Source organism: Parasteatoda tepidariorum, chromosome 5 (genome assembly GCF_043381705.1).
Source record: "Parasteatoda tepidariorum isolate YZ-2023 chromosome 5, CAS_Ptep_4.0, whole genome shotgun sequence".
In the NCBI taxonomy this organism is placed as follows: domain Eukaryota; kingdom Metazoa; phylum Arthropoda; class Arachnida; order Araneae; family Theridiidae; genus Parasteatoda; species Parasteatoda tepidariorum.
Genome location: NC_092208.1, coordinates 68,172,323 through 68,186,684, shown reverse-complemented (window position 1 = coordinate 68,186,684; position 14,362 = coordinate 68,172,323). Strand labels below are relative to the sequence as shown.

Sequence of the window (14,362 nt, the reverse complement as noted above, 5' to 3'; positions counted from 1 at the left end):
ATTTCTAATTAATTTGTGCTGTGATATTTAAAGTAATGAATAAGACACAAAAAACATATTTTCTCAGAATAGAACATTTCTTTGACAGATTAAATTATGAGGGATAGCTGCAATCTGAAAAAATTTGTATTGAAGTTAAAATTCTTTACAGTTAATTTTACTTTTATTTTGTTATATCTCAGAAATATTTTTAAAAAATTACAAATAGTTAAAACCTGATTTAATAAAAAAATTATTTCTTTTCTCACCATTTACTTTATTATTGTTTCAAAAATGTGTAAAATTAAACACAAATATTCATATCATTTAATATTAATGATTTTATATGAAAAATTCAATAAATTCATACAAAATGGCCCACATAGTTTCTGTAAAACGTAATTTTAAAAAAGTCATAATTTTAAATTTAATTTTTCTCAAAACCATTTCAAATGATTTTTGTGCTCATTTACTAAAAATTAACTTTTTTATTTAAAAAATTCTAAAATAAAAATTTTTATCTAAAAATTAACTCTGTAAGAAAGGATCAAGAAATATTAATGAAAAATAAATAGGAAAATTTTAAAAAGAAAGAAAAGCTATTTTTGATCAAAAGAAAGCAGTAAAAGTAAACGAAATGTTTTTTCCAACTAAAACAAAAGGACAAATAGTGAAATGATTTTAGATTAATGAGTCTATTTTATTGGGTTAGGCTAGAAAAAATAATTTAATTCAAAACTTGTAAAAGCAGAACCGTGAAAAAGACCATTCGAACCATATAAATAAATCGACTCAAGAGTTATGCATAGTGTTGTTGTTGACGTATGCCTGTTTAGGCAGAGAGGGTGCAATTGTTCTTGTTTTCTAAAAAATTAATATGCCAGATCATACAGCAATCTCTTTGGTACTACTAAAAATCAAAAAAAATATTAAAAAAATTTTAATTACAGAAATTACTAAAATAAAATAGACATATAATATATTTTATTCTTACAAATTTTGGATACAATTAACTTACAAGATATATAACAAAATTTTGAATAAAGCACACATATCAAGTTCCAGAATACTATTGAACATAATTAGATGTTGCAAACATAATCTCATTCCTTAGTGACTTCAGACAAAGAAAGATCAATTGCTTCTTTGTGCTTTTCAATTAAATGTAACATCTGAAAGGTTAATAACCATAAAATATTAAATATGAGTTCATATAAAAGGAATATTTCAGTTTTAATAGTAAAACTTAAATCACAAAAAAAACTTCATTTGGAGTGGAAAGAAAGTCTTTAAAAGGCAGCTGAAAGGGAGATTAAAGGAGAATAAAAAACTAAAAGTTCAAATTTAGGAGTCAAATAAAAAAGAGAAACTAAGACATTAAAAGAACTTGGTACACAATCATTAAACATTTTTTAGGATACAAAAATTTTAAAAATAAATATTAAGAAAAAACTTTACACTTTATAAAGTTTCTTGATCAACTTTAAAGGGAAAAAATGTTGATTAGAATGGGTTTTTTTATTTATTTATTTAAAAAACTATACAAATAAGGGATAAAATTAGGTATACACATTAACATAGTTAAATTTAATGACAAAATATGCTTAAAGAAAGAGTCATTAAAATTCTAGAGATTGATTCATTATACAAAATTTTGTTTAAAAGTGTTTAATAAGGATTTGTATTAAGTTAACTGAAAGCAAAATATTTTTTTTTTAAACAGTGCACAAGAATAATGAGTTGATTTACCTGCTTTTGAATAGCTAATCCTCTTAAAACTTGTTGCCAAACTGTAACCATATCAATCTTCTTTTCATCTAGATCTATGAATTCAGCCACATCTTCAGGTTTCGTAGTTGGTAGTGGAACTTCTTCCCGTTGAAAATCTTCATGATAAACCTTAGGGGGAACTTTTGTCCTCTTCTTAGCTAAAAATAAAAAATTCATTTATAATAAACAGTAAAAACTGTAGAATTAACAGAAATATATCGAAGAAGTTCAAATAAATTTTAACAAAAGAATTTTGCAAAATGACTATGCTATAAAAAAATAAACCTTACAACTTACACAATTTCTCTGATATAGTGATAATTAGTTGCACAATTTTGCAGTAACTTGGTATTAGTTTTATTAACTGTTAGATTTAAATTAAACCAGAGATAATATTGTGGTTAAGATCAAAAATAAGTTATATCGAAACATTAATAAATCAAATTAAAGTATATTATCCAATGGTGTCAAATTCTTCTCTCATTGGTAGTCTTTTGAAAATACAAATTATACCAATTTTTAAATGAATTAAAGAGTTTTCTGTGAATATTTATTTTAAATCATCCACTTCAGTTACTCAGTTTTGTTATTTATTATGGTGAATTGTTTCATTATATCCTATAATGCATTATTTAATCACCAGTTATATTCATCTATTTGACATCAATTAACAAAACAATATTTTTTTATTGAATAAATTCTGATTTCTTAGAAATGCGATATCATTAGCATGTTTTTCTTGATGTGCAATCACATCTGCTTTTATTAAAAATAGTCTTTTAATAAAAAAATAAAATAAAAGGAGAAGATTGTTTATTAATTTAAGCATATAATTATTTGTTAATAAAAGCAGGCCTTTATTTTATAAAGATAGTAGTTTTTTTTTTTATTGATTCTGTTTTTCTGATTCCACTGCGTTTTTTTTTTTTTTTTAAGGATAAATTTAGTACTCAATAAATTAATTCTTTTCATTCATAAATTTTATCATTAATTTCTTTTTTAATTCCCTTCATCTTATAATATCCTGTCTCTTCAAGGTTTTAATACTTATGTTAGTGCCTTTTTTTAAATATCATTTCCGTTCCATAATTTTCAAGTTGTTTTTATTTAGATTAACAAGTTTTCTTTTCATCCTCCCCCCCCCCAGTATAATTAGGTATGAAATATATTGCGCTTTTTTATTATTAGTTTTGTTTTATATTAGTTAATTTGGGGATTTCAAGTATTATCAAAAAATAAATATCAAATTTTGTATTTTTTAAACTTGTTTTTCTTGTCTAAATTTGCAAATGTTTTTATCCTTTTAAATGTTATTTTTCAACCATTTTTTTTTAAAATTTAGGAGATCTTTTCGTTTTTTCCCCGTTTTTAAATATGTTTAACTTTTTCCTTGTAATTTGGGTTTGATAAAACATTGATTAACGGCACTTTTGGTCGATCTAGAAAACCGGAAAATTCAGACATCCGGGATAGCGATGGTCCCGAGCATCCTGGTTAATTGGTTCTCTACTGTATATATATACACATATAAAGTGTATTAGTAAGAAAATTTTACAAAGAGTAAGGTTCAAATATTTTGCCTATTAGGTATAACTTCAATATTTTTACACTATATATAATTACAACTATCAATTGTCATTTAAAATGCATTGTATTGATATGGTAAAAAGTAGGTAATAAATCTTGCTTTAACCAAGAACTTCAATGTGTTAATAATTAATATTTATCAACAAAATGTCATTATAGAAATCATTCATCAACAAATCTTTTTTTAACCTATTGTACAAGTGGAATTTTTATCAAGAAACTGCCTTAAAATGCTTTCAATAAATTGCATGCCAAATACAATAATTTTGTCACTTTAAAAAGCCGCACACTAATAAACAAAAGGTTATAATAAATTTTCAAAAGCATAACTTGTGTTTGAAATTCATAAATTACTGGAATTAAAATAAGTAGAATTAATAAATCACCTAAATAGTTTTGGTAAGCTTCTTCAGATAATGACTCTCTTTGTGTTTTCCTGGTTAACCTAGTAAGAGGCACTTTGTTCTTCAATACAGTTTGCTTTTTCTCCAGCCAGTCTTTAATTGTTAACAGATCTAAGTGTGAAAATTAATACCTATTAATGTACTACATACATAGAATAATATTTAAATTTATAATTAATAATTATTCACTAATTTAACTTATCTTTCATTGATTTTTCTTAGCCTAAAAACCGCAAGGGATCTTACATTTGAGTAGATTCTGAATTACTAAAACACCATTGTCGGGAGCAGGAGTGTATACCCTCTTCAATAATTAGAAATCACTTTAAGTCCTCCTCAATACCTCAGACAAACTAAGAAATTTTCCTGAGTCATCATCTATTTAAACTCGTTAAAAGTAAAATGAAAAAGAAATTCATCTTTTTGCAAATGTTATGAAAATTTAAAAAGTACTTTCTGTTACGTGTCAAATTCAGAAATCTAGAATGCTGTGTATTTCAATTCTGTAACCCTCAAAAATTAAACATCTGCAATGCACATGTAATAGAAAAAAGTGAAATCTGACTACAGCCTTCAGCATAGAAAATCAAACCCCTGAAGTCAGGGAAGGTAAAGACTCTACGCACCAAAAGAATTAAGCGGCCATACCCTTCTTAGATAATTGTTTTCATTAATTGTCTTTGCTGTTTGTCTTGAGTTTATATGTTTTTTTTTCTGCTGTAAAATCAAAACTTAAAAATTATTAAAATAAGTTATGATTTAATAGAAAACATTTGTATGTGTTCTTCCTACATCTTTAAAAACACCATAAAATGAAATATTTTTAAGCAAAAAATTTTATACAAACCTTGAAAATTGGAGAGAGAGAAATTGTTCTGTAAGTAATCCATGTTCTCTTCAGTTAAAATATAATTCTTAACATTGACAAAAGGATCTTCTACATTTTCAGATTCAGTAAAGATTTTAGAAGAGTCGCCTTCCATATTCTGTAGATGATGTTCTATAGCATTTATTTCTATAATAGGGACACATATTTTAAGAACAAGATAAAATTATAATTTTTAATCTTTAGGCAAAAAATTAATTTAAGACAGATTATTCTAGTTTTGATAATCCAGACACATAATTTCAAAGCTACTTCAGTTCATTATCAGAAATTTTACAAAATTAGAGAATCAAAAAATTATTTTCATTTTCAATTAGAGAATCCATAAGAGTAAAGTTAACTTCATTAAAACAAATATCTCTTATCAAAGTAAAAAAAAAACTGTTTTATATCAAATTAAAAGAAGATATATTCAGTGTTCAACAGTGCTACAGATTTTGTAGACGTCTTCCTCTCATTACTGTTTTCAGGAAACCTGATTTGTTGACGGAGAAAAAAGTATGAAGGAAATATATTCATTAGCTTTTGATCAGCTGGCTTAATGAGAGAAAACAGTATGATCTATAGCAGTGTTTCTTAACCTGTGGTTCATGGACCCCTTGGGGGTCCATGGGTCATATTTTGGGGGTCCGCCGACTGATTTTAAAATGTTTGCATCAATATTTAGCCANAATTTAATAGAGGAAAATTAAGAAAGTTATTCATTATTTTTTTAATAACGTGGTGTATGAATATTTTACTTTAGGAATGTGTAATTTTTGATAAGCATTTTCATTTTATTTACGAAAAAAGGAGAGTTCAGTTTTACTCTTCAATAACCAAAGTAAAAGATTGAAAAGTTTTAATTGGTGATTGCACATTTTCAAGAAAAACTATTGTACAAGTTTTACATTGAAATATTGTAAGGAAAATAAAAGTAGTTAATTGCAGCATAATGAAATAATTTAGAACTCAATATACCAAACCTCAAATCAGTACTCCATACAGAAAAATTCAATACTTTTATTAAATTATAGCAATTTTTTAAATTACTGTAATTTTCAAAAAAAAAAAACACGATATATTCAATAAAAAAAATTTTAAACAATTTATTTAAGTAAAATTTTCAATATTTATAAAAACAATTATTTTTGGGTTTAGTAAAGTATACAATATGCTACCCCTGTTTTCACAGCTGTACCTATTTTACAGTACTGACAAATTATACCTTTTCTAAGCTTTCCTTCTAACTTGTCGTGCTTTTTTTTCATCTCTTCCTTTTTACGATTCCACATATTTTTTAAAATATATCCTCGCTTTTCAGATCTTTGACTCAATTCATTCATCAGGGAAGACTTAATTTCTTCCAGTTTCTTTAGTTGCATTTCATTTTCGATCTGAAAATGCATATATACATTTACATAAAAAGTTTTTGGAAACTAAATAAAATAAAACAAAAACTTAATACTCAGTTATTAAATAAAATAACAAAATTAATTAACAACTTATAAATTTAACCATTCTTTCTATGATCTTGATAGCTTAATTGTAATTTCTAAAATTCAATTTCAATGCAAAGAAGTTTTAGATTCAAAAGCAAATCCACAAAACTAAGAAATAGCTAATAGTAATTAGTTTTTTGTTTATATTATCACTACAAAAATGTGTTAATCATAATGCGATAATTATTATTGATTTTACTCATTAATCAATGACATCATTGTGTTAAAATTTTCAGTTACAAGAATTTTATAGCATTAAATAAACTTAAAATCTATAAATTCCTAAAAAAAAGGATGATGCAACATATATAATTCGCTGATATACCCCTGTATATAAAAAGATTTCAAGGCAGTTTTGCTTTTAAATGTTATTTCTGGAAGTATATTGTCGCACATATTCTATAATAAACCTATCATCGAAAGATAGAAGTAAAATTACAAACAAAACTGAATCTAAATATCTGTTTTAAATACAAAACTTAAGTTAATAACTTATTACAGTCTGATGCAATAAGCATTCACAAGATAATGCCACTTAATTGGAAGCAGTTCTAAAAGCAAAGATTGCTAATGGTCATGCAGAAGAATCACATAACTAAATCTAGAACTAAACATTACAGCTTGAGGATTCACTAGAGACTTTATAAAACATTTTATAGAAAAAAAAACTTAATAATAAAATAAATAAAACAAAATTTTCATTTGTGTCTACACTGCAAAAAAGCTGCAAATTTTTGTTTATGATTTCAATAAGTGCTTAGGCAGTGATGTTATTACCAAAGTGCATTTTATGAAAATAGAAAATATCATACAGCAACTTTATAGTTCCAATTTGTTTTAATCTGATCTTTCAAAATTTCCTTTCTTTTTAAGAAAGCCTTTTCACTATCGTCTCCTTCTAAAGTTTGAGTTAATTTATTATTTTCCCGAGTCTGAATAATGAAATCAACTTCTAATTTTGTAGCTGGAAGACCATTACCTGAGGAGGAAAAGCTATATTAATACTTTTATATTTATTGGAATTTTAAGAGTATAAGGGATTTGATAATTCTTTATGCGAACATCACATCAATGTAATGAATGCTAGTAAAATAGAGAGCAAATTACATTAAATAAATTTTGATCAAATTATTGAATATCTTAAAATAAAGTGCAACCTAACTGTCCTGAGTGACTAATTTTAAATATGTTAATAAGAGCATATTGTAATTTAAGTATGATATTATATTAATTAGACAAAGACATATTTTCTATTTAAAAAAAATCGTTTTTAAAAAAATGGATTTCTAGCCCTCAAAATCTGAGGAGCAACTAAAAATAGGAAAATATAGTAAGAAAACCAGATGAAAGCTTGATAACCTTAATTTTGTTTTAACATTTTGGATTTTATGAGTTTTTAAAACTCTTATTTTTTTAATATGTTCAATAAATAACATATAAATTTGGTTTTATAAAAAATTATATAATTTAACAAAATGTAAAATTGCATCTCTTACAACTAAAGATTTTTTAACCATTATTAAATTAACAATGAAAAATAATAAATAACTATAAAAATTTATTTTCTTATACCATCATTTTTTGGCGAAAGACATTTATAGATAGATGCAAAAATTATCCAATTAGTTACAGAGATGCGGTAGAAAACACAAAAAATAAACATATTATAAGACTTACATTTTCGCCCAACCACTTTATTTATCCAGTATTAGAACTTAGAAGGATATAAAATAAGCTTAAAATTAATATCTAGTTTTAAACAGTTGTCTCAAATAAAATATTGACTTAAAATGGTGTTGAAAAGTATGAAAGAGGAGTATTCGTTACACCTAATATATAACTTAATTACGCATAAAAAAAGAGCTAATCTTTAAAAAAAAAAATTAACAAATACTAACTAAACATGCATTAATTTAGTAAATTAACTAATTAGAAAGCAATAAATAAACATTAAAAAAAGGAATGCAATGACAAATTTTTGTTAAAAAAATTTGTGCAAAATATANCAAAAAAAAATTCAAGGACTTTCAAGGACTCTCAAGGACCGTGGGAACCCTGATATAAGATACCGTGAGATATTTAGCTCAAATTTTCTTATCGGTATCTTAAATTTAGCTCAATATTTGAGCTAAATATAAGATACTGATAACATACCTAATATATAACTTAATTGCGCATAAAAAAAAATCTCATCTTGAAGAAGAAAAAAAAGAGACAATACTAACTAAATATTCATTAATTTATTAAATTAACTAATTAGCAAGCAATAAATAAACACTAAAAAAAAGGAATGCAATGAAAAAAAAATTTAAAAAATTTTGAGCGATGAGATATTTAGCTCAAATTTTCTTATCGGTATCTTATAATCTTATATTTAGCTCAATATTTGAGCTAAATATAAGATGCCGATAAGATACCTAATATATAACTTAATTGAGCATAAAAACAATCTCATCTTGAAAAGAAAAAAAAGAGACAATACTAACTAAAACTAAACATTCATTAATTTATTAAGTTAACTAATTAGCAAGCAATAAATAAACATTAAAAAAAAGGAATGCAATGACAAATTTTTTTTAAAAAAAATTGAGTTAAATATAAGATACCGTAAGAAAACTCCTTTAAAGAAAGTACTTCAGGTACTTTATTAACTTTAATTATCTTGTAAGGAGGGTCCCATGGATCAGTCTGAGCCTCACTCTCTCTGTAATCTGTTTGAGTTTCTTTGCTTTCAAATTTGGATGTTTTTTCAGCATATTCAATGTTCCCACAGGCTTCCCAGACATGCGTTTCATCTTCTGAATCAGTTATTACATCTCCAGGGTTAAATAATGTTTTAACCGGCCTATAATGAAAAGTGTATGCTAGTTATTAATTACTTGAAATTTGAAAAAACTAAAACTATAAATTCCATTATTGTGAACCTAGAGAGAAAGAAAATAACATTATGTAATTATAACACTATAACAAATAAGTGAGATAAAGTAGAATAGTATACTAAGCTTCTGGGTAGCTACTTATCAAAGCTCTAGACTGGGTTTTGAATACCACAATTAAAGCCGAAAAGAGAGGCATAAGATGGGGCTTCAATAGTTGCCTTAAGAATAAAAAGCTTGCTGACGAGGAGGATGTAGAGCAGAGATTGTGGCCTTTTGCACCCTGCAGGCATAAAGAGCTTCAAGACGAGAATATTAAACATAAAAGAGAGCAGCGGTTCCAAATTTTTTTTGGCTACAGAACCCTAAATTATTGTCTTTTGATTGATGTAACTCCAAACCCTTTTATAAAAAAAAATATTTGTATCAATTGTGTAGATATGAACCAAAGAAAAATACTAGTTATTTTATCTTGAAAATGCAATTAATAAATTTTTTTAAATCATTTTATCAATGTTAGTCTTAAAATTAGGTTACATGTCAAACAGTTTAATTCACAGGTCTGACTTAATTTAGTATAGCTCAGAATTTAAAAATAAATATACCTAATTTAAAACAACACCACAATGCACATACATAAAACATATTAAAAAAAAGCTTTAACAACAACCAAGCAGTGGCAAAAGAAAAACAAAACAGAAAATCTCAAAAGGGGGCAAATTCATAGGGTATATTTATAGTAACCATAAGACAAGTATTACATATGCTACCCTACAATAACGGAAGAAACACTTTCAACTTTTGACATTTTTTCCAAACTTCTCAAGCAATACTTCTAGAATAATTTTTAAGCTTTAGAGGTTTATAGGTCATGCAATTTTTCATATTAATCAATTTAATTTAAAGCTATAAGAAGTTTAAGGGACTGACAATAAATTCCAAACGAAAAAGAGTGCGTTTTGAACATCTTAAACCAGAAAATATAGCAACAAACTTGTATTGATTACTTTGATTATTATATGCAATGACTGCATAAAATTACATAAACTTAGATATATAGTAATTTTTGTAAAAAGCTTATTTTCTTACTATAACTGCAAACATTTGCAGTAAAATTAAACAAAATGTTTGAAAAATAACAAAAATATGATTTTAAAGTTTGAAAAAAATTTACAAGATGTGAGTAGTTTAAGTAGTCCTTTCACACTTTGTGTGTGTGCAGAAGATATTTAAAAAAATCTTTTTTATAATCTTGTTGTGAACTTTAAAAAAAAATCTTATTTAAATATCTGGAAAATTTAAAAAAATTTTCCCAAAATAATCTATGTAGCTTTTGTAAATTTTGAAAGGAAGCTTAGAATGGTAAAACGTTTTTCATAAAGGTGGTTTCAGGTTTTAAACAAGATTTATTAAAAATGACACCAGTATTATGGATCATTCCCTATTAATGCATGTTTTATTTTACACATTTTCTTTCTTTATACTATCACATTTTGTCGTCCAGACACTTATTTTATACCATGATTTGTTATATTAATTTTTGTTTCATAATACAAATGATATTTTCAGAAAACCCATTACTCAGAGTTTTTAAGCAAAAATGCACAAAAACTTCTTAGAAAATTGCTAGAAACTTTTATATTTTCAAGCTGTTCAAATCGAACTTTTTTCCTAACTTAAAGTACATTCACAACAAAAATATTTTTAAAAAAATTCTAAATGTTTTCTGGACATGCGTAGTAGGAAAAGATAACTTTACATGCTCATATCTAATGAAATAAAATTTTTAAAAAATTTTGGTTAATTTTATTGAATATTTTCACAGTTAGTAGTAAGAAAACGTAGGACCCAAAAAAAAGGTGTTTTTTTAAGAAAAATGTCCATATATCTATTAATATTTAAGATAGGTTTAGGAAATTCTATGCGATCACTGCATATAACAATACAAATTCCAGCTTATTGATATAGTTTCTAGTTTAGGGTGTTCAAAAACATTCTTTTTTGTGCATAATTTTTTGTCAGTTCCTAAAACCTCTAAAAGCTTTAAGCTTTATAGATAAGTATGAGAAATCACATGACCTAAACAACTCTTTAGTTATAAAACATTTTCCTAATTATTAAGAATTTCGAAAAAAAAGTCTAAAACTGAAAGTGTCTCTTCCATTATTGTATAGTGAATAAACATAAAAATTTTAATTTTTTGCAAGTACAAAAACTCTTTGGTGTTTTAGCAATGACAGTTGGTGCAAAGCCTACCCATACAAAAATATCCCCTATTATAGCTTGTCAGGGGTTGAGATACGAGTTTTACTTTTCGAGGTTGTCCCATTTTCAAATGCATTTATTAATTTCTCACTTCCAGCAGTCAGCAAGATGCCAAAATGTATCAGCAAAATGTATGTGTGTATTGATAAAGAAATCTTTCCTATAACTTATAACCAACAAAGAACAAATTTAAAATTTGTTATTCTCTCACCTATGACAGTATTTAAGCAGATTCGAAGAAATTTCATAACTCTCTCTTTTGCTTCCTAAATATGAAAAACTGAAGAAGAAAAAAAATTATAGAACAACAATTAATATTTAGACAACAGTTTATATGTTAAATCAAATAAGATAAGTTCAAAAATGAAAACTATTTTCCAGGTGACAACACAAAATTTTTCATGAACAACTTTTTAAAAGTAAAAAATCAAAAATATCAGAGCTTTTATTATCCTTATGACAAAGCAAGGGTTTAATTTAGTTAGTGCAATGCATTATTTTACATAAGTAAAAGAGAATATTAATATTAAAATAAAAAATACATATTTTAAACTTCTTTTTCCTTCATTACAGCCTATAAAAATAAAATTTCAACTTTTATTTTATAAAATATAGTGCAAAAAAATCTCATAGTTCGAAAAAAAAAACTTGTTTCTATCACTTGTGATTTAAATTCAATCATTAAATATAAAATTAAAATTTATTAGTTTAGCTGTCTAATTTTTTACATGTCAACTCATAAAAATAAATGTTAGTTTTTAATACATAAAAAATATAAATACAACAGCATAAAAATCTTTACTTAAAAAAAAGCAATCAAACCCAGAAATTTTTTCTTGCACGATATTGCTCATAGTTTGAAAATTATCAAATATAGAACTGAAAGCTTATTAGTTTAGTTTAATCATCTAATTTGTGTTAAGTCACCTTTAAAAAGAATAAAGGGTCAATTTTTAAAAACATAAAATATACATCTTTGTTACAATAAAAATATTACAAACCCTGAAATTTCATATTCTATGCTATTAATCATAGTTTGAATACAATAGATCAGTTCTCTGACTTAAAATTTTTGAGTTTGCTCCTAAGTGATTTGAGAATACCATTCAAAAACAGACAAATAAGTTGACTAATCAGTTTTAATCTTAAAAAAAGAGTTGAGATATTCTATCTTTCCCTTTTTGTTACAAATGAACAATTATGTATTGAATTATAATGTTTTAAAAACTGACTTTTCACTTTAATAAAAAATATTTTCTAACACTGCACTGACAGTATTTTTTGTTGAAACTTTTTCATTAAAATAAAAATTCATTGAAAAATGCATTTAGAAATTGAGAATATGATTGGTACATTTTAAATAGAACAATCAAACCAGATTCAGTAAATATGTTCCGTAAGTATCGAATAATTGTGAATAGTAATTTATTATTCTTTAAGATGTTAACTTCTTCCATTGTAGTTAGTTTTTTTGATAGAATTATTTAAAATATTGATGAAAGAATTATTATTAAAATAAGAATAATGATGTCACATGTAAATTATTAACTGGCTCAGTTGAAAAGGCGACAGTCATACAAATGTTTACTTTTCAAATATTGGAAGAATTTGGAATGAGCTCTAAAAGCTCCATGTTGTACACTAAACAAATTAATAAATATTGAATTAAAAACTTATTACCATATATCCGGGTGAATAAGTAGACTTTTCAATTCTCTAAAATTTCACAAAAATCAGGGGGTCTACTTCTACACTGGTAATAAAATCGGACATTCGTTGATTGTGAATTATCGATGCAGTATAAACAAAGAGATTCATAACTGAGTATCAATTTACTCCTTTCAAAAACTATATTCTATATGTTGACTGCAAGTAATTTTGTATTTTCTTTCATAATATGTTTCTCACATTTAAAGGGGTTTTTTTTCGAAATAATACTTTAAATTACGTTCAGGAAAAAAAATGAAGAAAAACAAACGTTATGATAATTTGTTCAAGAGTATTTAAAACATACAATAAAGCAACAACATCTGCTTCAAATAACACCCTGGATTCTATTCCATGCTTATCTGCAGAGTTCAACAAAAATCATCTTTACCCCATCCCCTTTTTGGAAGATTTTAAAATACCATTTGAATTACCATTTTGCTACGCGTCTAGTATTTTTTGACACGCGAATTATACAGGACCAGACTAAAATTGCCAGTTTTTGATGCGAAATATTCTTAACTTGGAACAATTTTGTAGACATCCCTTTACGGAAATTATCCCTTATTTTCTTCAAACTTTAGAAATTTACATACTAAGTTGTTGTTTTTTTTTCAATGATCGAATTATGCTCTCAACATACCAGTAATTTCGGTATTTCGTAATCAAAAATAGGGGGTCGACTTATACACCGGTGTATACGGTAGTTTAGTTGTGTAATTTGCCTCGTAAAGTGTCAAATTTTAATAGATATAAAACATAGATACAGTATAATATCTTTACTTAAAAAGAAATTAATCAAACCCAGAAATTTCTTCTTCCATGCTTTTACTCGTAGTTACAATAGAATCGGTCGTATTTCATTTCGAAGTTTCTGAAATACATCTTAAGTTATAAGTTCAGAATTACCAAAGACTATTAGTGAACTAAAGGCAAGAACTTTAATAAAAGGAAAAAATTAGTAAAGTCTAATTTGGAAGAATTCAATCAAATGTCTAATAATTTCATTAACATATTTTTAAAACAAAACAGAAAACTTCGGTTTAACCGGGGCAATGTTGCCACGCATTGTTTAAATAAAGCTTAAATTATTTCAGTAATTCTCACTGTATAAGAATTTAGAAATGCGAAAGAGAACCTGATTGGCGAATTTACCTTGACTGGTGTTGCTTCATGTTTTCCTTAGGCTGCGAGTGCGAGGTTTGGTTCAAGCGTCCTTAAACCGGAAGAAATTTAGAAAATTTCCGGTGTATCCCTCCGCTTATGTTATGACTACGAGGCGATGTGTGAAGAAGCCTAATATTCTATGCAGTTTTGTTATTGCAATTTGGGATATTGCATAAGAGCTTTCAGAAATGTATTGATTCTCAGAGGTCGTAAGGCCCAAAAAAATTTTGGAAAGTTAAT

General features: G+C 25.8%; 1 protein-coding gene across 2 annotated transcripts; it reads right to left on the bottom strand.

The window, feature by feature from the left end:
- Nucleotides 1-946: 946 nt before the first annotated feature.
- Nucleotides 947-14,058, bottom strand: LOC107454573 (cilia- and flagella-associated protein 91). Of its 2 annotated transcripts, XM_043040136.2 has the most exons (9): nt 13,760-14,058; nt 11,460-11,528; nt 8,714-8,952; nt 6,920-7,086; nt 5,834-6,002; nt 4,588-4,755; nt 3,723-3,851; nt 1,729-1,907; nt 947-1,151 (listed from the first exon to the last, which is right to left on the bottom strand). In XM_043040136.2, the coding sequence occupies exons 1-9, from the start codon at nt 13,777-13,779 to the stop codon at nt 1,083-1,085; spliced, it is 1,209 nt and encodes a 402-aa protein (XP_042896070.1). In that variant the 5' UTR covers nt 13,780-14,058; the 3' UTR covers nt 947-1,082. The 2 variants fall into 2 exon arrangements, with proteins under 2 accessions (XP_042896070.1, XP_042896071.1); XM_043040137.2 differs by lacking the exon at nt 6,920-7,086 and having other exon boundaries at nt 8,760-8,952; nt 13,760-14,011.
- Nucleotides 14,059-14,362: the final 304 nt, after the last annotated feature.